Raw genomic sequence first — 23,603 nt, forward strand, 5'->3', positions numbered from 1 at the left:
GTAAATGTCTATTGAATTGGAAAAGAATCTCCCCAATATTGTTCATTCCTCTGAGTTACCTCTAATATAATATCATATAATTTGCATATTATCTCTGGACATCTGGATAGCACAACATATAGAGAGCCAATTCTAGAGTTAAGGAAGTCTCATTTTCCTGAGTGCAAATCTTGTTCCAGATATTTGCTAGATGTGTACACAAATAAAGACTTGTTTGTCTCAGTTTTTTCATCTGCCAAATGAGCTGCAAAAACAAATAGAAAAAAAAAAACTACTTGAGTATTTTTGCATAGAAAACCCCAAATGGGCTCACAAAGAGTCAGACTTGAAAACCCAAAGAACTCTCGCATTTTCCGTTGCCGTGGAGTTTCCTCCCATGATCTCCTTTACAAATGGGCTCTGTGGCCTAGCGCCCCTTTCCCCCGAGCCAGGTCACCCGTGATCGTCCGCCGCAACCCTCTGCCTGACAGGGGCTGCTTGGGAGCCGCCACTAAGGTTTACATCATTGCAAGAAGAACAAGCAACATGGCAGCAATCCCGTCCAGCGGTTCACTTGTAGCAACCCATGATTACTGCCGAAGGCGTCTGGGTTCCACTTCCAGCAACAGCTCCTGTGGAAGTGCTGAGTACTCTGAGGAAGTGATCCCCCACCATCCAGGTCTTCCTAAATCAGACCCAGGCCATTGGTGGGCAAGTTTCTTCTTCGGAAAGTCGAATCATCCATTCCTGACAACTGTATTGGAATCCCCAGAGAACTCAGGAACTTTCCAGGTTGCTCAAGGCATGATCACCTGTGACCTGGCTCAGGAGGCCATGAGGAAGCGGCATGTCAGCGAGCCCAGTAAAACCAACACTGGGCCTTCTGCATGAGCAGCAGAACCCTCCTTGCTGCTCCCCCCGCTTCTGAAGTGTGCTAGGCATCAGAGCCCATTTCCCCCTCCCCTCCCCTCCCCTCCCCCTCCCATCTATTCCCTTAGAAGAGACAGACTGTTTAAGTATAGAAGTAGTTGTGATATGTGTGTGGTCTTTTTTAAAAAGGAAAACAAAAGCAAAACACCAAAAATCAAATAAAAGAAACCACACTGGTTTTTTTTTTACTATCTGAATCACCTATGTGCTTTCCAGCAGTCTCAGTAACTTCATTTACTTTATTCTCAACAGAAACTAATAAACTTTGAGCAGCCTTTTAAAAAAAGAGTCAGACTTGACTGAAAATGACTGAACAAATATTTTTCCACCATTAGTTTGTGAGTTCCTTAAGGACAAGGATTGTTTCTGCCTTTCTTTGTACCCTCCCAACTTTTAGAATAGTCCCTTTAGAATAGTCACCTAATAACAACAAATGAGTATTGACCTGTTGACTATCACTGGTTACAGCTATTAATTCCTTTTATTATTGATAGTCTACAATGATTAGCACTTGAGTATTCTTTAAACAATTCATGTACTTAACTTTTCAGAGGAATGTTTCCTAAAATATAATACAAACAAAAGTACAAGCTTTTAACACCAATAACTAAGAGCACATACTCCCCTGAACCATCTCATTCCTTGGGAAGAGTAGCCTAAGTTAGTAGAAAAATGTTTTCCTCACTAAGTTCACTTCTGAATCCAGGGTAGACAATGGACAGAATTAATCACATGCTTGTAAGAATTCTTGACTTCTTGGTTGTGAGATCAAATCACTTTCTAATCTCAGTCCTGTTTATCTCTTGAGGCTGAGTTTTCAGAGCAGCTCATATTTTGTCAAATGCTGATATGTTTTCCCATCACTTGACTTTTGATAACTTGCTTTTATAACTATCAAGTCCACAAGGTCACAGTTTATTCTCCTTCACCTAAGGCAGAAGAGAATAGATACAAAAGGGACTGGAATGATAAAAGGGTCATGGTCTCGTGGGTTCATATCAACCCAGATGGGTCCAACAGGACACTGGCACATGTTCTTCCTACTCAGAGGTGCTTTTGGGGTTTTTTTTGAAAGGCAGTGTGGTTAAGTGACTTGCCCAAGGTCACATGGCTAGGTAATTATTAAAGTAATTATTGAGTGGCTGGATTTGAACTCAGGTCCCCTGACTCCAGGGCCAGTGTTCTATTCACTGCACCACCTACCTGCCCCTACTCAGAGGCTTTTTAATAATCTTTATCTCATCATTTGAATATAGCCAGTTGCAAAAAAATAAAATAAAATAGTGCTTTGACTGTTTAGTGCCTTTTGATTATATGTCCAGTTTAAATTCAATAGTCAATCAAAAAAATATTTACTTAAGATGTGACTAAAGTAGGTCAGAAAGTCAGAGAATATTTGCACATGCTTTTAAGCCTACATAAGTCAATCAACTGAGAGCTGAACATAGAAACTGAAGCCCTTGATTGGAGCCCAGACTTTGTAGTTTACTAGCAGTATGGGTTGAGCACCATAATATCTTGTCACCCCAGTTTCCTGTTAAACCCATTTTAACATTGTTGTTTTAGTTCCAAATTCTGTCCCTCCCTTCCCCCCTCCCTAGACAGTAAGCAATCAGATATAATTTAAACACGTGAAATCATGTAAAACATTTCCATGCATGTTATTTTGTATAACACTTGAATAAAAGAAAAAGAATGAAGGAAGATGGAAAACAGCATGCTTCAGTTTGTATTCATATAATATCAGATCTTTCTCTGAGGTAGATAGCATGCTTCTTCCCTAGTCCTTTGGAATTGTCTTGGATCATTGTATTGCTGAGAAAAGGTAAGTCATTCACAGTTCTTCATCATGCAATATTGTGGTTACCATGTACAATGTTCTCCTGGTTCTGTTCACTTCACTCTGCATCAGTTCATGTAAGTCTTTCTAGTATTTTCTAATATAATCCTCCTTGCCATTTCTTATAATATAATAATATTCCATTAAAATCATATACCACAATTTATTTAGCCATTCCCCAATTGATGGCATCCCTCAGATTTTTAATTCTTAGACATTATAGAAAGAACTGCAATAAATATTTTTGTACAAGTAGATCTTTTCCCCTTTTTTTGATCTCTTTTGGATATAGACCTAGCACTGGTATTACTGGATTAAAGGGAATGCACAGTTTTATAATCTTTGGGAATAGTTCCAAATTGCTCTCCAGAATAGTTGGATCAGTTCACAACTCCACCTATAGTGCTTTAGTAACCTAGTTTACCCACTTCCACTTCAATCTTTATCATTTTCCTGGTCTTTTGGGGGGGGTCATATTAGTCAATCTGATTGTTGCAAGGTGAGATATACTTTTCACAAACTAGCACCCCTGAAAAATCTGGCCCACAAGCAGCTCCTACTCACCTAAGAAATTCTCCCATCAGTGAAGGGGAAGTGGAAAATTTACTCCCTTATGCCATGAGAATGATACATCATATATAAAGTTGGCATGGAGCTACTAATATTAGTGTGGCATTTTCTTTGTTTAAATTCTGGATAATTGTGTTAAGAGAGTGTGACAATGGTGTCATGCTCAAAGAAATATGGATCCCTGTCATTGCACATTGACTTAAAAAGTAATAAATTAATATTATCTATATTATCTTGCTATTATTTTATTAAATGTTTCCCAATTATATTCCCAACTGGGAGTTTTGTTGTGGTCTATGCTAGGTGATGGTGAAAATGCCTGGTTTAGAGTCAAAGTAATGTGAGTTCAAATTTTGCCTCTGATAACTAAGTGCTTTGTGACCAAGGGCAAAATATTTAATTTTGCTGAACCTCAATTTTTTCATCTGTAAAATAATTGGGTTTGATCCATCTGTATTCCAAGTTATCTTCAAGCTCTAAATTTATGCTTCTATAGTTATGTGATTCTAATATTACATCACTGTATTTTAAAAATTATCTGCAGTTCCTTATGGATTACAAACCTCCAATGTATCATCCTCTATGTGTAATGGTAGCATCAAATACATTCTAGTGGCAAGTCATTTAACTTTCTTAGACCCCACAGTCCCTATTGAGAAAATGAGAAGATGTAATTAAATGACTTCCCCTTCCAAGTAGAGATCTATGTTCCTAGAACTCAATGAGCTTCAGACATAGAGGTAGGGCTTCTCATTTCTCCTTCAATGTAAACATTCTGTAGGAGTGAATCTTGCTTCTCTGACATTTCTTTTTTTCCTTTTCCAGTTGCCTGATGGAGGAGAAACCTATAAGCCAAGAACCCAGAGAGCAGGTAATAGGGGTTCATTCAAAGATCTCATCTAACTCTGTGATCCAATGAACCAATGAAAGAAATAGGAAACAGGATTTGATTAATCTATACAAAAACCTTTCCCTAGAAGTGAGTATGCCCCAGAAACAACTCAATATTTTTATTTAGGGGTAATGGAATAGATGAACAAATTAAAAATCATTTAATAAGCTAAACTACTACTAAATCAAAACATTTTGCTAAATGCTGGAGATCCAAATAGAAAAGCAGCATAATTTAAATCCATGTTTTCAATAACACATATTCCAATAGAAAAGAATCTCTATCTACACACATACATATAAACATATATTCACTCATACATGCAAGCACAAGCACATATACATGTATGATATGCATATGTATATATAATCACTTCGTTTACAGGGCCATGTGGTCCTTAATGTTGAAACTGCAGGTCAGTTAGTAAAGTCATTGGGTTACAATAAAGATCAATGTCAACTTTGGAAGTGAAAAGAATATAAAGAGTAGTATGAAAATGGATTCAATTACTTAAAGTCCTTTGTACAATTATTTTTTTAAAAAAATACCTTATCATTTTTATGTGTGATGAAATATTATCCTCTACCCAGAGAATATGTTCATTAATCAAAATCAAAATTTATTCATCTCTCTCATATTGATAGGTTCTGATGACTGAGAACATTCTTGATTCCATCATACTATATTGCCTCTGCTGCTGTCTCAGGCATCAAGAATGACTGAAAGGAAAGATATGTGAAAATGTGTGTAAAACAATAAAAAGTTTTGAACTATATCTTTCTTTGAGAAAAAGATTTGAATTCCATTCCAAAGGTTCCTTCCAGATAGTCATGTTTACTATAACTGGGGGAGGTGGGGAAGTGGTAAGGTATGAAAGATAACAAGCTAGCAGGAACCTGATCCAGATCCAGATCAGTAGCATTCCTCAGTGTTACAGTCTATCACCACAGAAAAAGAGCATTTTCTTTTCCATAGATTCTTTCTTACTTTTCCAGAATTATGCCCAAACTTGTGTCCCAATTTCCCATCATCCTATTGGTGTTAAGCATAAGTGGCATCCCTCTGGTCCCTTTCTTTCCCTTCCCTTTCATTCATATCCTACTCTCTCACCACTGCTATTATCCTTTAAATATTGTGGAAACTTTCTGCCTGGTTCTCAATGACACTAAATGATGCATAATTCATACTGGAGGCTAGTTACAAGGTGGCAGATTGTTGCTCTGCTGAAACCCAAGGAGGTGTAAACATACATCTAAGGACTTTAAACAGACTTCACATACCCTTTCCTAAGAATAAATAAATAAACATCAGGAATAGCCAAAATGTGGTCAGCCATCAGGGAAGCTTTCCAGTATAATGGCTTTATTGAAAAGGGTAGCATAGACTAAAAGAAGAATACCTTTGGGCAGGCTAATGAAACATGAAGTAATTGCAAGGTTAGACTAATGCTTTTCCTTCATACACCTTTCCTACCAAGATAAGATGAAGTGCCCTTTGTAAAAATAATACTATGTCTTTCTTTATTTAGGAAGATTGGCTTTGGTTCCCTGAGAGGATAATGATTAAAAAAAAGCAGCCATGGAAAAGTTGCCACAGAATCTTTGAGTGGTTAAGAATAGCGAAAGTAACTTGTGGCATAATTTTCTTTTGTTTTGGTTCCTAGTAGTATTTCTCAGCTAATAGAGGTGGAAGGATGGATGATGGATGTATTCCAGTGGGACCAATGAAATCTATTCCTTACATTTGCCTTGTCTGCATTTTTTTTGCAAATTCATATGTTAATACTTTATTTTTTCCCTCAGTTTCATGTAAAAATATTCATTTAAAAATTTTTATTCCAAATTCTCTCCTTTCTTCACTCCCTCCCCCCATTGAATAGATAAGCAACTTGATATAGGTTATATGTGTGCAGTTATGAAAAACATTTCTATGTTAGCCATTTTGTGAAAGAAAACACAGACCAAAAAAAGAAAAAAAACCCTAAGCAAAATAAAGAAAAAATATATTTCAACCTGTATTCAGAGTCCATCAGTTCTTTCTCTAGAAATGGATAGCAATTTTCATCATCAATCCTTTAGACTTGTCATGCTGAGAACAGCTAAGTTATTCATAGTAGATCATCATATATATTATTGTTACTAAGTGCAATGTTCTCCTGGTTCTGCTCACTTCACTTTTCAACAGTTCATGCAAATCATTCCAGGTTTCTGAGAGCATCCTACTCATCATTTCCCATAGCAGAATAGTATCCCATCATAATCATATACCAGAACTTTTTTCAACCATTCCCCAATTGATGCAATCTCTCAATTTTCATTTTTTGCACTCAGAAAAGAATTACTTTAATTATTTTTCCACATTTTTTGTTTTTTTCCTTCTCTTTTGGGATACTGACCTAGTAGTGGCATTAGTAGGTCAAATGGTATGCATGGTTTTATAACCCTTTGGGCATAGTTCCAAATTGCTCTACAGAATGGCTGAATCAGTTCACACCAATGCAGTAATGTCTCAACCTCAACCTTCCCCTCTCCCCTCCAATAATTGTAACTTTCCTTTTTCTATCCTATTGGAAAATCTAATAGGTATGAGGTAGTACCTTAATATTGTTTTAATTTGCATTTATCTTATCAATAATGATATTGAGCATTTTTCCAAATGGCTATTGGATAGCTCTGATTATTATATTTGAAAACTTCATATCTTTTGATCATTTATCAATTAGGGAATGGCTATTAGTTTTTATGAATTTGACTCAGTTCTCTATGTCTGAGAAATGAGGTCTTTATCAGAGAAATTTGTTTCACTATTTTTCCTATAGATGCTATTGTTATTTATATCCAACCCATTTCTCCCCATTTATTCTATTTTCTTTCTCCTTTTACCTTGTCTTTCCTCAAAAATGTTTTGTTTTTGACTATTTTCTCCCCTAATCTTTCCACCCTTCTATCACCATCATCTTCTCTTATCCCCTTCCTCTCATACTTTCCTATAGGATAAGATAGATTTCTATATCCAGTTGACTGCATATGTTATTCCCTTTCTGAGGCAATTCTCATGAGAGTGAGGGACACACTTCTTTCATTTCCCTCCTTTTCCCTTTCACTGTAAAATTTTTCTCAACTCTTTTATGTGAGATAAATTATTCCATTCTACCTCTCCCTTTACTTTTCTATTACTATATTTCTCCCCCTTAATTTTTTTAGATATAATCCCTTCATATTCAACTCATTTCTGTGTTCTTGTTCTCATTATATACTCCTTCTAACTACCCTAATAAAGAAAAGGCTCTTACAAGTTAGCAGTATCATCTTCCCAAGTAAAAATGCAAACAGTTTAACAATATTAAATCTCTTATGATTTCTCTTTCCTGTTAACCTTTTTATGCTTCTTCTGAGTCTTATATTTGAAAGTCAAATTTTCTGATCACTCTGGGCATTTCATCAGAAAAGCTTTAAATGCATACATTTGGCTGAATTTTATCTTTTCCCCTGAAAGAGCATGCTCAATTTTGATTCTTGGCTGTCAGCCAAGCTATTTTTGTCTTCCAGAATAATATATTCCAAGTTCTCTAATCCTTTAATGTAGTACCTGATAAATCTTGTGTTATCCTCATTGTGGTTCCACATGCTTAAATTCTTTTTTTTCTGGCTGCTTACAATATTTTTTTTTCCTTTTTCTGGGAGCTCTAGAATTTGGTTACAATATGGTGTTTTCCTTTTGGAATCTCTTTCAGGAGGTGATTGGTGTATTCTTTCAATTTCTATTTTACCATATTTGCCATATTAGCCAAAATCAGGAAAGTTTTCCTTGATATTTTCTTGAAAGATGAAGTCTAGTTTCTTTTTTTGATCATAGCTTTCAGGTAGTCCAATAATTTTAAAATTATCTCTCCTGGAAGATGGTGACATAAAGCTAGGAAGCTCCCAGAGATTTTTCCAAAACAACTTTTAACAAAGTCTCTAAATAGATCCTAAAGTGACAGAACCCACCAAAAAAGGTGGGAAAATTTTTCAGCAAGATATCTTGATGGAACTTAAGGAAAAGATCTATCCCATGTGGGAAAAAGGGGAGTATATCCCAATGTAGGCAAAAGAATTGGGAAGCCAGGAAGAGACTCTTAACCACAGTGTAGTTCAGTCCTGATACAGTTCAAATTCCAGCTCAGCAAGCCAGCAGTGAGGGTAATCACCTCCAAAAAAGTTTGAGCAGCATTGGACTACCCTAGCACAAGGATCAAGCCACCAACACCAGAAATGCCAGAACAGAAAGCCAGATCAGACCCCCAGCCCCCAGCATAAAAATTTTGGAACTAAATACTTATTCTACAGGAGTAGAGCTCAACAATCAAAATGAGAAGAAAAAATTGCTAACCATTGACAGTCATTATTTTGATAGGAGATTATAAAAATACCATCTCAGAAGCAGAAAATTTGACAAAATACCTATATATACAGCCTCAGAGGGGTTGATGAATTGGTTTCAAATCCCAAAAGACCTCTTGATAGAACTCAAAAAGAATTTTTTGAAACCCAAAGAAGAAATGAAGAAGAAAAATTATGAAAAATTGACTGAAAATTTTAATAGTAACATTAGCCAATTAGAAAAGGAAACACAAAGGCAAACTGAAGAAAATAAAACCCTAAAACTAGCATTGGACAAATAGAAAAGAATGACTCTATGAGACTCCAAATTTACATCAAATAAAACCAAAAGACTAAAAAAAAGAAGAAGAAAATGTAAAGTATCTCTTAGGAAAAATGACTGATCTGGGAAAAAAAAAGATCCAGGAGAGATAATTTTAAAATTATTGGTCCACCTGAAAGCCATGATCAGAAAAAGAGCTTAGATAATATCTTGCAGGATACTATCAAGGAAAACTGTACTAATAACCTAAAATAAGAAGGAAAAAAATAGTCATTGAAAGAATCCATCAATCACTCTCAGAAAGAGATCCCAAAATAAAAACTTTAAAAAATATTGTAAAACAAAATGAAATATTGTAGCAAATTTTAGAATTCTCAGGTGAAGTAGAAAACACTACAAGAAGCCAAAAAAGAAAAAAATTTAAATACCAGGAAGTCATGGACAGGATTACACAGGATTTATCAACTTCAACATGAAAGGAACAGAAGACCTGGAGTATGATATTGCAGAGAGCAAAGGAGTTTGGATTATAACCAAGAATCACCTACCCTGCAAAATACAGCATATTCTTTTTTCTTTTTTTGTTTTACTTCATTTGTTTTTTCAACAATGTGCATAGATAATTTTCAGCAATCATCTCTTTTAAGATTTTCAGTTTCACATTTTTTGGACTTCTCCCTTCCCTCCCCCATCCCTGACAAAGTGCAATCTAATATAGGTTATACATGTATAACTATGTTAAATATATTACCATATTAATCATGTTATTAAAGAAGAACCAGAACATAAAGGAAAACCCATGAAATAGAAAAAAATAAGACCTAAAACATTTTTTTAAATGTTAAAAAATTTTCAAATTGAAAATAGTAAACTTTGGTCTGCATTCAGACTCCATAATTCCTTCTCTAAATGTAGATGGCATTTTCCATAACAATTTAGAATTTTCTTTATTGTTCTACTGAGATGAACAAGTACATCATAATTGACCATTACAAAATGCTGTTGTTAATATGTTCATTGTTCTTCTGATTCTGTTCACTTCATTCAGCATCAGTTCATGCTACCCATGATTTCTATTTTTTTTTAGGTTTTTTTTTTGCAAGGCAAATGGGGTTAAGTGGCTTGCCCAAGGCCACACAGCTAGGTAATTATTAAGTGTCTGAGACCAGATTTGAACCCAGGTACTCCTTACTCCAAGGCCGGTGCTTTATCCACTATGCCACCTAGCCACCCCCACCCATGATTTCTTAAAGAACAATAGTATTCCATCACATTCATATACCACAACTTGTTCAGGCATTCCCCATTTGATAGGCATCCCCTCAGTTTCCAGTTCTTTGCCACTACAAAAAGAATTACTGTAACTATTTGTACATGTGGGATTTTTATCCTTTTTTGTGATCGCTTTGTGATATAGATCTACTAGTGATATTGATGGATCAAAGTTTATGCACAGCTTTCTTGCCCTTTGGGCATAGTTTCAAATTTCTCTTCAGTAAAATTGGATCAGTTCACAACTCAAACAATAATGCTTTAGTGTGCCAGTTTTTTCACATCCATTTTGATTTTTTTTGTCACAATGGCCAATATTACAAGTATATGTAACATAATTATATCTATATATTTCAGAAATGAACCCTTTATCAGAAATATTAGTTGTAAAAATTGTTTTCCAACTTACTGCATTCATTTTAATTTTGATTTCATTGTTTTTATTTGTGTTAAACCCTTTTAATTTAATGTAATCAAAATTCTCCATTTTGCATTTTATAATGTTCTCTCTTCTTTGTTCATAAACTGATTCCCTTTCCATATATATGACAGATAAACGATTCCTTATTCTCCTAAAAGGATTGTGGCATTACCTTTTAAGTCTATATCTTGCATGCATTTTGACCTTCTCCTGGTATAACATTGGTCTATACTTAGTTTCTGCCATTCTATTTACTAATTTACCCAGTAGCTTTTAAGAGTAAGTTCTTAACCCAGAAACTGGAGGTTTGGGGTTTATCAAACAGTAGGTTACTCTTGTCATTTATATTTTCTTCTGTACTTAATCTATTTCATACATCCACCACCCTATTTCTTAGCCAGTAGGAAACAGTTTTGATAACTACTGCTTAATAATATAATTTTACATCTGATATGGCTTGACCACCCTCCTTTGCATTTTTATTACTTCCCTTGTTATTCTTGACCTATTGTTCTCCATCTTTGTTACTATTTTTTCTCACTCAATAAAGTAATTTGGGGGGGCTTTATTGATATGGCACTGAAAACCCTTTTAATTTGGGTAGAATTGCCATTTTTATTATGTTAATTTACCCTATCCTTAAGAAATTAATATTTGTCCAATTATTTTGACCTGATTTTATTTTTTGAAAGGTGTTTTGTAATTGTTTTCTTATAGTTTCTGAGTTTGTCTTCGTAGGCAGACTCCCAGTATTTTATGCTGTCTACAATTAATTTGAATGGAATTTCTCTATCACGTACTGCTGTGTTTTGTTGACTTTGTTTTTTATCCTTCCACTTTGCTAAACTTGCTAATTGATTTAAGTAGATTTTTAGTTGATTTTCTAAGAAAAAAAGGGAATTTCCAGTGAAATAGAAAACTTTGAAACTTACCTGATAAAAGACCTAGAACTGAACAGAAAATTTGATTTTTAAATGCAAGAATAAAAAAGATGTACAAAAACTAAAGGGAAAGGGAGAAAATGTTAGTCGATAAGACTAAACTGTCTACATCCCTACATGGGAAAACAATACTTGTAAATGTTGAGAATTGTATTTCTTTTAGGACAGTTAAAAGGAGTATACTAGTCAGAAGTGTGGGTATAAATTATGGGCATAAAATTTAGCTTTTAAGTGTTACATTTATATTGGGGCAGTTGGAAGGAGAGTAATTGGAAAGGGTTATAAATTGATTATGTTAAAAGAATGGTTATGGCTCTTGAAAATTATACTTCTATCAGGACAGATGAAAGGAGTGGGACAAGATAGCTATAAAAGAATTAGTACATGAAAAAGAGGGGCAACTAGATGGCACAATGGATAAAGAACTGACCCTGGAGTCAGGAAGACCTGAGTTCAAATTTAGCCTCAAACACTTAATATTTACTATATGACCTTGGCAAGTCACTTAACCCAATTGTCTTGCAAAAACAAAAACAAAACAAAAGTCATGAAAAAAGAAAATTAGGTTGAGAAAAGAAAGCAGAGGCATTAGAGGATAATAATAACACATAAAAAGACACAAAGGACTTAATATAATAAAGAAAGAAGGATGTGAACCCTGAGTAAATCTTACTTTAGAGAGATTTGGTTCAAAGAAGGAATATATTCCCAATTGTGTTTAGAAATGTATTCAACCCTAAGGGTAAGTAAGGGGGGGAAGGGGAAAGAAAAGGGAAGAAAGGAGTGATAAAAGGAAGCAAAAAAGTAAAAAGTAAAAACAAAGAGGAAAGGGAAAAAAAGTGAAGTTGGTTTATAAAAGGGAAGGGAGTTTGAGGGAGGTAGCAATCAAAAGCTGATGAAAAGGAATAAGGGATAAAAAGAGTGGAAGGAACACTCATTAAAATCTTAAATATGTGAAGTATGAAAGTAAATATATTAATATTAAAAACAGGAGATAGAAAACTTCTTCATGACTTAATGTCTTTGAAAAGTAGAACAGAATTAAAATAATGAGAAAATAGGATATAGGGAAATACAGGATTATTTCAGATATGGGTGAGATCTCAAAACTAATACCATTCTTTTACAAATTGTAAAAAATCATTCTAGACTTTGACTTTAGTTCAGGTAACTGATGCTATTGTCTGTTTTCAAAAGACCGCCATAGGCGGGCTCAAGAAGGTTCATTACCAGAAGGTCAACTATCACTTGATAAATTCTTTTAGTTGTAGCACCTTATGAAATATTGACTAAAGATTTAAATGTACCTCAATGGAAGGAACATTCATTAAGATCTTGAATATGTGAAATATGAAAGTAAATTTATTAATATTAAAAACAGGAGATAGAAAACTTCTTCATTACTTAATGTCTTTGCAAAATAGAACAGAATTCACACTTTCAGATGTCTTTTTTCTCCGAAATATTCATTAAACAAAATAAGACCCATATACAAAAATAGATAAGTTAACAGATAAATAAGATAAATTAGTGAACTTGGATTAAGAAACTCTGGATTAAAAATAATATTTTCTCTAACATATGCTTGTATGCATGTGCACATTGTGTGATATCTATTATTGTAACATTAATTTTACATACTATACTGTATGATAGCATATGTGTATCTATCTATATAGATATTTATGAGTGTATTTTATGTATAGTGTCTTAAATTGTATATATTTGTATATAATTTATACATATATGTGTGTATAATATGCATATATAATCTAAATTTCAGTTTAGAATTATAATTTAAAACTACAATAAGACTTTTGGGATACTTTGAGCACATGCATACATGCACATATGCACAAATATTGTGCATAGCATATATCTTACATTTGACAATGTACATTATATCATATGTTAACCTTTTTGTTCCCACAATGCATTGTAATATATGCATTGCCTAAGTAGAAACATTTCTATAAATGCATTACATGCACATTTATGTACTATATATATGCACATTTATATACACAAACACAAACATATACACACATAAGTGAATACTCAGAGAGGGGAAGTGAAAAGTTTGGGGGGGGGGAGAAAGGGGGGGAGGGAGAGGGACTGACATAAGATAGTATATATGTTTTATGGGTAACCTTATAAGATCAAAGAATATGTGAGGAAAATTCTCAGGTCACTGAATTGTCCCCCAACCACCCCTTTGCATATACCCATATCATATGTCTCCATAATAAATGTCTGAGAAGACACCAGTAAGAAGTGCATAGGATCTCCAAGAATAAGAGTTGAGACCTACATTGTTTCAACAAGCACAAAATCAATGAAGCTACCTAAAAGGAGGACATGGGAATATATAAGTACGTAAAGGTGTGTATATTTATATTTATATGTAAATGAACACTCATATGATCATACATGCATACAGACACACAGTACATATATGTTGCGTCCATGTGTTTTGTGTGTGCACAGACATGTGTGTATATGTCTATACATACTCGCAATGTCATCAGAATACACTGTACCTTCTCCACAAAATCCTTGTTACATTTCAGTGTGTGTGAGTCCTTGGTTTCCTTGGTTGTCCTTTCATTTAGAGAAAATGATCATTTAAAAGTCAGCATAACAGGTTATCTATAAAAGGTAATAATTACCTCACTACCAGTTTCTCATTCTGGTAACAGGTGAATAAAGTCATACATTTATATTGTTGAATTTGTTTCATGTGAATAAAAGAGATTTTAAAAAGAAAACATTCTGGATGACATCAATACTCTCCATATTACTGAAAAAGTAGTACAGATGGCATCGCATACCTTATAATATTATATATATATATATATATGTATATATATGTATGGATTTTAAGCATATAAATATATATATGCACATATATATCAAACTCTGTATGTGAAAGTGTATATATATACATATATATGTGTGTATATATATATATGTCATCAACAGAAACATGAATGTGCTTCAAAATTTCTTTAAATGAGTAAAAAAATGTTTCCCATACAAAAATGTCACAATCTTTCCCAGTAAGATTTGTAAGAATGTGGTGGTGGTGGTGGTTGGTGATGATGATGATTGATGGTGATGAGGTGTTTTGTGAGGATGCCCAGACCTCTTAATTCATTATACTAGGAAAATTTTTCTGACTCTAAGGCATGACCTCCTTCTATCATGCCATTAATTTGTGCCATATGACTATGGTTCTTCAATGGGTATTTACACTTCCCTGGGTTACAGCATACCAATAATCTGCCACAGTGTAACTAGTTCTCACTAGTGATTATCAGGTAGAAATATTTCTCAATATTGAAAGGTAAAAACAAATACATGTGGAAGGCATTGAAATACATATATGAATACACATACATATATGTGTCTTTAAAATTATATAAGTAGACAATATGGCATCATGCAGAAAAATGCAGCCTTGGAGTCATAAAATTCGTGTTATATAATGAAATCACAAATCTGGACCTACTTCCCTATGGAAAAGAAGCAGGGAGTTTTTATACATGACTTAATCTGCAGATACCTCTTGCGACATTTCCTAAAGCAAAGAAAAGCTCTAGGTGTATCACATCATTGCTTTTTCAGTCTATATATATATATATATATATATATATATATATATATATATATATATATATATATATTATATATATAATATATATATTATATATATACAATACATATATGTATATATATATATATATATAATTTTAATTTAATTGGAAAGGTACAGAATATTATTAAAGATAGTTCCTTGGTTATTCTTTCATTTGGAGAAAACGAACATCTAAAAGTCAAGTTAACAGGTTATCTATAAAATGTAACCACTGGCAACACTATCGTAACAGGTAAATAAACTCATACATTTTTATTGTTGAATTTGTTTCATGCAAATAAGATATTTTAAAAAGAGAATATGCTCCATATTATTGACAAAGGAGGCCAGATGGCACCACACACCTTTATAGTATTTTAACAAATGGAAATAGAAGGGATCTAGGGGATTCTGTGGTAGGTATGGAGAGAATATTTATATGTGGAATAAGTGTTTGCGATTGAATCTTAGCTCTGCTCCATACTACTAGAGTAATCATAGGCAAGCCATTTCACCTCTGTGAGCTTCATTTTCTTCATCCTCAATAAGTTGGAGTGGCTATATTAACCATTCCCAAAGGTTCTTTCTAGTGCTAACAGTCTGACCTAATCAATTTTTGTTTTATTTTAACCTTAGCATTTTTAAAATTGAAAAATGGAGTCCAAAGAATCTTTGTGATGTGAATGAAGTCATACAGTTACTAAGTAACAAAGCTAAGATTTGAATTCAAGTCATCTGACTACAAATCCAGTGTTTTTCCTACTTTATTAGACTGTCCTTCAAAAGAACAAATACATGGATACATATAATAAAGTAAGCATCTAGATTATAACAAAATATTGCATTCTACTTCAGAAGTAAAGCTAAGATTTGAACTCAAGTCATCTGACTACAAATCCAGTGCTTTTCCTACTTTATTAGACTGTCCTTCAAAAGAATAAATACATGGATACATATAATAAAGTAAATATCTAGATCATAACTAAATATTGCATTCTGCTTCTTGAAAAGATAGTATATATAATGTCCATGACACTATAAAAATTTCAAATCCTCAATGTAACCAAGACTCAAAATCAGAACTCATTATTGTAAGTATTGTAACTCGTTGTTGTAAGCACCATCAATAATAATGGTTTGCATTTAAATATAAATCTTTTAGCTTTGATAAATACTTTACAAATATTATCTCATTTTATCCAAACCTGGGAGGTTGATTTTATTTTATCCCCATTTTTCAGATGAATAAACTGAACTATAACCATATTTTGGACTATGTCATCTTACAAGATCACATGAAGTCTTTCCCAGTTCCTCTTAATTCTGGTTATTTCTTGCTTATCTCATATATACATTTATTTTTACATATTTGTTTTTCCTCCATTACATTGTGAGTTTTTGAGGGTATTAATTATCTTTTGTCAATTTTTTCCCCAGCACAATGCCTGGAACATAGGAGGTGCTTAACAAATTTTTATTGTGTGACGGATATGGCTCTTATACAAATAGGTATGCCTATGTCCAGGCAATGTCTAGTGTCCTCCCTCCATGTTTAAGAGTATCACAGGAAAGGGGGAAAGAATGTCTAAAATGTTTTCAAACACATACACACACATATGTATATAAAACATCATTCAGTTATCAAAATTCTACAGGATACTGAGCTTCCTTTAAAGAACTGAAGTTATCTGCTTTTAAATGAGTTGCTTCCTCTAAAATTATAGGGATTTCTCTCAGATCACTGTTTTCTTCCTGAATATCTATTATCAGATAGAAGGTTAGATGCTGTCTTATTTCAGCTCCCTATCAAAAGTAAGACATAACATTGCTTTTTATCTCTTAAGTCTAATCTTTTTATATTATTTTTTTCTGAATGTAAGCATCAGATTAAATAGGGAATTTGCACATATTTAGTAAAAGAAAAGCACATGGAAATTATTGTTGACTTAAAACTGAAAATCTATATTATGTACATTTCTTTTTTAAGTATAAAACAAGTACAACCTGTGCCTTTCAAAACCTTTGCTTCTCTCTACCCTTCCTTCTCTTTATTATTTTTCTTTCAACAGATTACTAAGTAGTTTTTTTCTCTCTTTTTTAAACTGTCTTTTCACCCCTCCCCTTTTGCAAAAGATGTTCTTATAACAAATATACATAGCAAAGCATATTTTTAAATTAGGCAGTGACTAAAAACTGTATATCTTATTCTGCTTCATCAGTTCATTATTTCTTTGTCATGGTTTGGTGAGTATCATAATTGATCCTCAGAACTGATCATTTCTACTGGATGTAATCTTACCACTTGAGTTTCTTTCTGTCTTTTGGTTTACATCTACATCTTACTAACTTTTTTTCATCTTCCTTGGTTTTTTAGCTCAACATCTTATTCTTTTTTGATCTGACTCATCTGATCTCAGATGCCTAGCTTGACTTCAGAAAGACTGAGTCCAAGGATGTTGCTCTGAGTGGTTCTCAAACAAAAGACAAGATGTCAAAAGGAGCAGTGTTTGGAACACCAGCCTGACTTGGAGTCTGGATTTGCTCCACAGGTGGTATATGTTCTGAGTAGGCCTCCTCCCCCATCAATTACTAAGTTACTCTATTGTGTAAATTAAATACAGTAGAGTCCATAGAGCTTCAGACTTCTAGCTTAAATTTCCTACTACCATTTTCTATTTCCTTGATATTTGAAAAGAAATTAAAGCAGCAGAAACAAAAAATAACATGAGTTTAGTGATTTAAGATTTGCAAGGTGTACCAACTTATTTGATCCTTACAATCACCTTTGAGGCAATTGTTAGTATTATTTTCATTTTTACAGACAAGGAAACAGACAGAGAGATTAAGTAATTTCCCTGGGGTCATATAACTAGTATATATCTATATTATTATTATTTGAATAATTTTTGAATAATTAGCTATACCACATCACACCAGTGCACATCATCATAGGATAATTTAAGTTAGATACCCAATCAATTTTTATCTATTTCCATCAAATTTTCACCTCTTACTCCTCTAATTCCCAATATTCACTCATCTCATGTTGAAGGACATAGGTAGAAAGATGCCAACTGCATCAAGAGAAAGAACTGAAATGGTTTGTATATATATGTATGTATGATGTTTGTCCTTTGTTCTCAAAAAAGACCATGATGTCAGGGAGATGATGATGTACAAGCAAGTTAATTGGATTTGAGTGAGGGGATGCTGTACTAAGTCATCAGCTTCACTTACCTCTCTGGAGCCATCAAGTTCCAGTGGCCAGATATAAATCCAGATAATTAGAGATAGCCTTGGATAGGAAGCAATCAGGAGGTGAGAAAAGTAAGTGAAACAATATTTTCACATGATTAATTATAGTCATTCATAGATTTCAGTTATTCTTATTCTTTCCATAACTAAAATAAAAAATGACTGAATGTACTCTGCATATATATATATATATATTTATGTAAATATACTTGTATTTATCCTCTTGAGCAGCATGTAAATGTTGTCTAAGTAGTTGTTATCACTTAGATATGAGAGGTACAGAAATAGTTAATCTTGAAGTTTGTCTATTTTCTAATTGTCTTTGTCTTTATATCATCTGTTCCTCTCTAGATGAAATGCCTTGGCTTGCATATTGCTCAGGAGTTCTAGAAAATGATCAATAACACAGTTAATTAGAATAGTAAGAGAGGAGTCCTATTGCAACCTCTTAGTATTCCAAGCAGAACTAACTTAAGCAGGTTTAAACACTGGAGAAGGAAGAATTCTCAAGTGACTGGTTTTCTTCCAAAATGTATAACCCACTAATATGAGGTCATGTGATTGCTATGTCCACAGAGGATAAGAAAGGGCATTTTTGTTTTTGGTTAAGGTCAATGCATTGTTAACAATTCATTGCATGGGTCAGGTGTTTTCCTCTTATCTCTTTCATAGTACCACACATTTACCATAGAATTATTAATTTTTATTATTACTTATTTATTGAGAATCAAAGGCAATGAAGTGAAAAAGAAGGCAGCACCAGAATAGTCTTAGCAAAAAAGTCTTAGCAAACAGCTCGGAAATAGTTTTGATCTTAACATTAGCTAAATTCATTTTTCCTCTCTGAAGACCATAACAGTTAAAAGAGCAAATCAATTGCCCTTGAAATAATACTTCATTCTTTCTAAATAATAATGACCTTCACATAGGAATTAGAATTAGCCCACATAACATCAACTTTCCTATTGTTTTATTTCACCCTTTCTGTAAGCACTTTCAGGAAGAAACTGCTTTGTTTGCATTTTTATCCTCCAGAACCTAACAATACTTGCCACATATTATGCACTAAATAAATGTTCTGTTTCCCATTCTTTATCACTTACTACCTATTTATTTTTATGTACTGGATAAGTCCTCTGATTTTATCTTTGTAAGGAACTCTTGAATGAAAAAATTCTTCTGCTTATAGTCTTGGTGAATTGTCCAGATCATTGAACTTGTCTGGAATGACATATACAGAGAAAGTCAGAAACAGGACTTGAACATAGATCTTTCCTACTTGGAGCCAAGTGTTATAAACATCATACCATCAAGAAATTACATTTTTAGAAGTAGATGCAGGGCGGCTAGGTGGCGCAGTGGATAAAGCACCGGCCCTGAGTCAGGAGTACCTATCCGGTCTCAGACACTTAATAATTACCTAGCTGTGTGGCCTTGGACAAGCCACTTAACCCCATTTGCCTTGCAAAAAAAAAAGTAGATGTGTTCTCTCTCTTGCAAAATTCATTGAGTAATATGTATAATGTCTGCTACTAAATTCCCACCTTGTGAGATGACTCCCAACTCCCTCATTAAATTGCATAGTAAAAAAGGACTCTAGTGAGAGTGATAACTTCCTCACTTTTCATATGAGGAAATTAAAGTCCTAAAAGTTAAGTTGCTTTCTTAAAGAGGCACAGTTCAAAAGTGAATCTCTCAAAAGAGACTCAAATCTTACTGCTTATTTCCAAAGCTTTTCTACTTTATTATCTCTCTATCTCAAACATAGTTTGTGAAATAGAAAAGAATTGGCTTTTCAGACTTTAAAATGATAGCTTCTCATTCTGAGTAATGTAATGAACTATTCTATAAAACTTATATAAAGTATGACATAAGTCTATGAATGCTTGTCGATTGTCAACAATTAATTTAAAACCATACTAAAAATATTTTCACTATTTCATATTTGGAAATTATAAACAAAAAAAGAATAAGAAAATAAATAAATGAAGGATTTGTTGGAATTATTCTTAGTATGTTACTTCCTAGTCACAGTAATATTTAGCCTCTAACTTCTATATTTATTTCAATATAATGATTAATATTCATAGTTATGAAATATTCTGGAATTTCTTCTGAAAGTTTATATAATTATATTTTCTTCTTTAAGTTTATAGACTAAGTGGTATTCTAGTTTTCTCAAGCAGGACCTATGTGCATATGTACAGCAATTCTTTACTAGAGAAATGTGAATAGTCAGAATACCATATTCCCAAGCATGATATATATAATAGGAAATTTCTTTAAAATAGCTAAGAATAAAGACTATACATCATGTAACCTTAGAATGGAAATTGTTTAGGGAAATTACAGGTATCTTAAACATGCATATCTGAAGACAATTTATTTTTAATTCCTTGAAATAACAAAACACTAGTCTGAAAATATGATTTGGACATAGAAGTAGGAAATGCAAAAATCTAAGATAAAGATCAATGTTATAGTAGACAAGGACTATAAGTGGTAAAGATGTACCATTTTGTTTCAGATAGAAGCTTTCAGTATAAAAACAGAAAGTCAATTGCTTTTGAATGAAACTTCCTACATCTCTACTGTTCATGGTTTTGAAAGCTATTAAGAGTGATTCAGTCCAAGCCATGATAGCTGTGGCCAAGCCTGTAACTATCACCTCTGATTTATAAGGTACATGGTAACTCTGAATTACACTTGTCATTCCCCCACTGAGAACACTCCTGGATGCAGCACATCAAATGTAGCCCTGGTGAAAAGAACATTTTGATTAACTAGTAAAATATACTCTGGCTTCTTAAATAGTTAATGCCATTTTTGTATGTAAATGAGCCAACAATTATACCATGACTTATCTAAGCAACTAAGGGCATCATCCTGTAGCACCAAATTCATTTAGTGACTACAGGTTTTTGTTTTGTTTTTCATTTGGTATAAGTTTGTAAAACATTAAAATATCTAATTGTTTTTTTAATCAATAATTGTAAACCATGGTGTCAAGAATAAGGAAAAGATTAATTGTTGGTGGTCCTTGCTCAGGCTGAATTAACAAGCCCAATGAGCGCGGTTCAAACAATTAATAAAACAACCAGCCATAAGATTTACATTAGTGCTTAAAGGCCAATCCATTACAATGAAGTAGTGTATTCATTAGGAAAAGAAAACTCCAGGGAAAACATATAACTGTCCCTGTTCTTTCATGATTATATCAGACTTTCCAGTGACTATAGACCGCAGACTATCAAAGGGAGAACATGATGTTTCTGTGGTAATGGATATGAACTGCCCTTCCACAAGCACTGAGCAGTAATTGCATTATTGTTCTGCTCCTGAACTTGCCTGCAGGAAACATAATGAGGGTTTGGGGAAGCAAACATGTTGCCTCACTTTCAGACATAATGAAAGAATGCCTTGTCTGTCAATGAGAACTTCGGAGAGTAATGAAGTGCCTTCTTTTAAAATTCTTGGAACATTTGGAAGACTTAATTCCCAAAACAAAAATAGAATTCAACTTCAGAAATTGGTAGAACATAAAAAGTAGGGAAGGCCAGGATACACAAGAAAAAAGACATTTTATGAAGAGTCCAAAGCTCTTTTAGGAATAAATTTCATTTTCTTTTGAGATGAAAAACAAAGTAGTTGAACATTTCTCAGTCATATTTACAAATTCATATGCAACAAACCTTTATTAAGTCTCTATCAGGTACAGTATGCAAAGATTTTTGCTACTTAAGCATAGGAACATAAACAAAGTTTAGATAAGATAATCCCTATTTTCATAGAGCTTATAGTTCATTAGGGAGGTTGGAAAGGAATATAGGTAGCTGTAATGGAAATTGTTCCAGTAGAATATAAGCTCCTTATAGCAGGGATTGTTTCTTTTGTTTTCCTTGGTATCCCCAACAGATTGCACTGTACCTGACCTATGGGAAATATTTAATAACTGCTGAATTGAATTGAATTGTATTACAATGTAAGTGCATTAGTTTGACAAAACAAAATAATGTGTGAAGTTTCAGGAATTTCATTCTCAACTGCATAGTATGCTACCATGAAATCCTATCCCAGTCAGAAGACTTGGATTTATCACAATTCAAAATTGTATACCATATTACTGAAAAATTCATGTATATTCAATATTAAAGACTGCAAAGACCAAAGGTTCTTAAGCTGTGGTCTATAGACCTTCAAGGGATTTGCAGATAGACTACAGGGGAATCCTTGAACTTGAACCAATCTTTTGATGTATATATTTCAATAAAATGAGTCCCCTTTGAAATTCCACATATTTTATTTTATGCATTTAAAAATATTATTCAGAGAAAATATCCTTAGTTTTCATTGACCTTCCCAAGGTATCCATTACACAAAAAGTTAAGAACATTTAATATGAACTAATATACTGACAATAATGCATTTATTGAAAGTCAGTATTATTGCTGTTAGAAAGACTAAAATAAAAACCAGATAGTAAAAAAATTCCTTAACAACATTTCTTGTAAATAAAGAAAAAGGGAGACAAAGAAAGGAAAAGAATAGGAAGGAAAGGGAAGGAAAATTCTTTTACTGAGAATTTTGTCACCAAATTTCTTAAAACACTTCGGCTATATACCTGTTTGAGTTCACCACTTTTAATAGCAATAATAGAGGTAAAAGTACTTGATAAAATTTTCAAGATTCATGTACCTTATTAGTTCAGCAAACTTGATAATGCAATGGAAATCCAAAATCATCTCAAAAAGTTAATTCAAATAACTTACTAAAAATATTTTTGAGTTCTATGAAACTTTTAAATCAGAAAGTTGTCTTTCTCCAATATCAAGGTTTTCAAATATGAAAAAATTGGAAAATTTACCTATAATATTACTATAATATTCCAAGTAATATAAGGTAATTCTAAGTGACATCTTTTCCAGAAGTTTTCCAAACTCACACTAATAAGTAACATGGCATTACAGGCAATTGATTGGTCAATTGCCATGCTATCTTAAAATGACCCTTTGCAAAGAAATTAAAAATCACTCTAGGAAAAATTTCCAGAACCATCTGTCTAACACACCTTAATAAATTTCCTAAAAAAATAAAAATAAAAAAATTCCTAGAGTAAATGCAAAGTTACAGAGCCAGTATTCCTCCCTTAAATGTTCCATATGGGCCAAACGGAGCAGGTAGCAGATAACTGTCATCTGCCACTAGACCCATTTCTATATAGT

The 23,603-nt window shown here is 33.2% G+C and overlaps 1 protein-coding gene across 1 annotated transcript; it reads left to right on the plus strand.

Annotated features, from left to right (window-relative positions):
- The first annotated feature begins 344 nt into the window (after positions 1–344).
- On the plus strand, positions 345–960 carry LOC141519574 (pancreatic progenitor cell differentiation and proliferation factor-like). The gene has a single exon (XM_074231781.1). The coding sequence runs from the start codon at positions 526–528 to the stop codon at positions 868–870; it is 345 nt and encodes a 114-aa protein (XP_074087882.1). The 5' UTR covers positions 345–525; the 3' UTR covers positions 871–960.
- The last annotated feature ends 22,643 nt before the right edge of the window (positions 961–23,603 follow it).

Source organism: Macrotis lagotis, chromosome 1, assembly GCF_037893015.1.
Source record: "Macrotis lagotis isolate mMagLag1 chromosome 1, bilby.v1.9.chrom.fasta, whole genome shotgun sequence".
Lineage (NCBI taxonomy): Eukaryota > Metazoa > Chordata > Mammalia > Peramelemorphia > Peramelidae > Macrotis > Macrotis lagotis.

Bases quoted from the DNA above. Each gene is read 5' to 3' on its own strand.
- LOC141519574 (XM_074231781.1), top strand. From the start codon at position 526: ATGGCAGCAATCCCGTCCAGCGGTTCACTTGTAGCAACCCATGATTAC.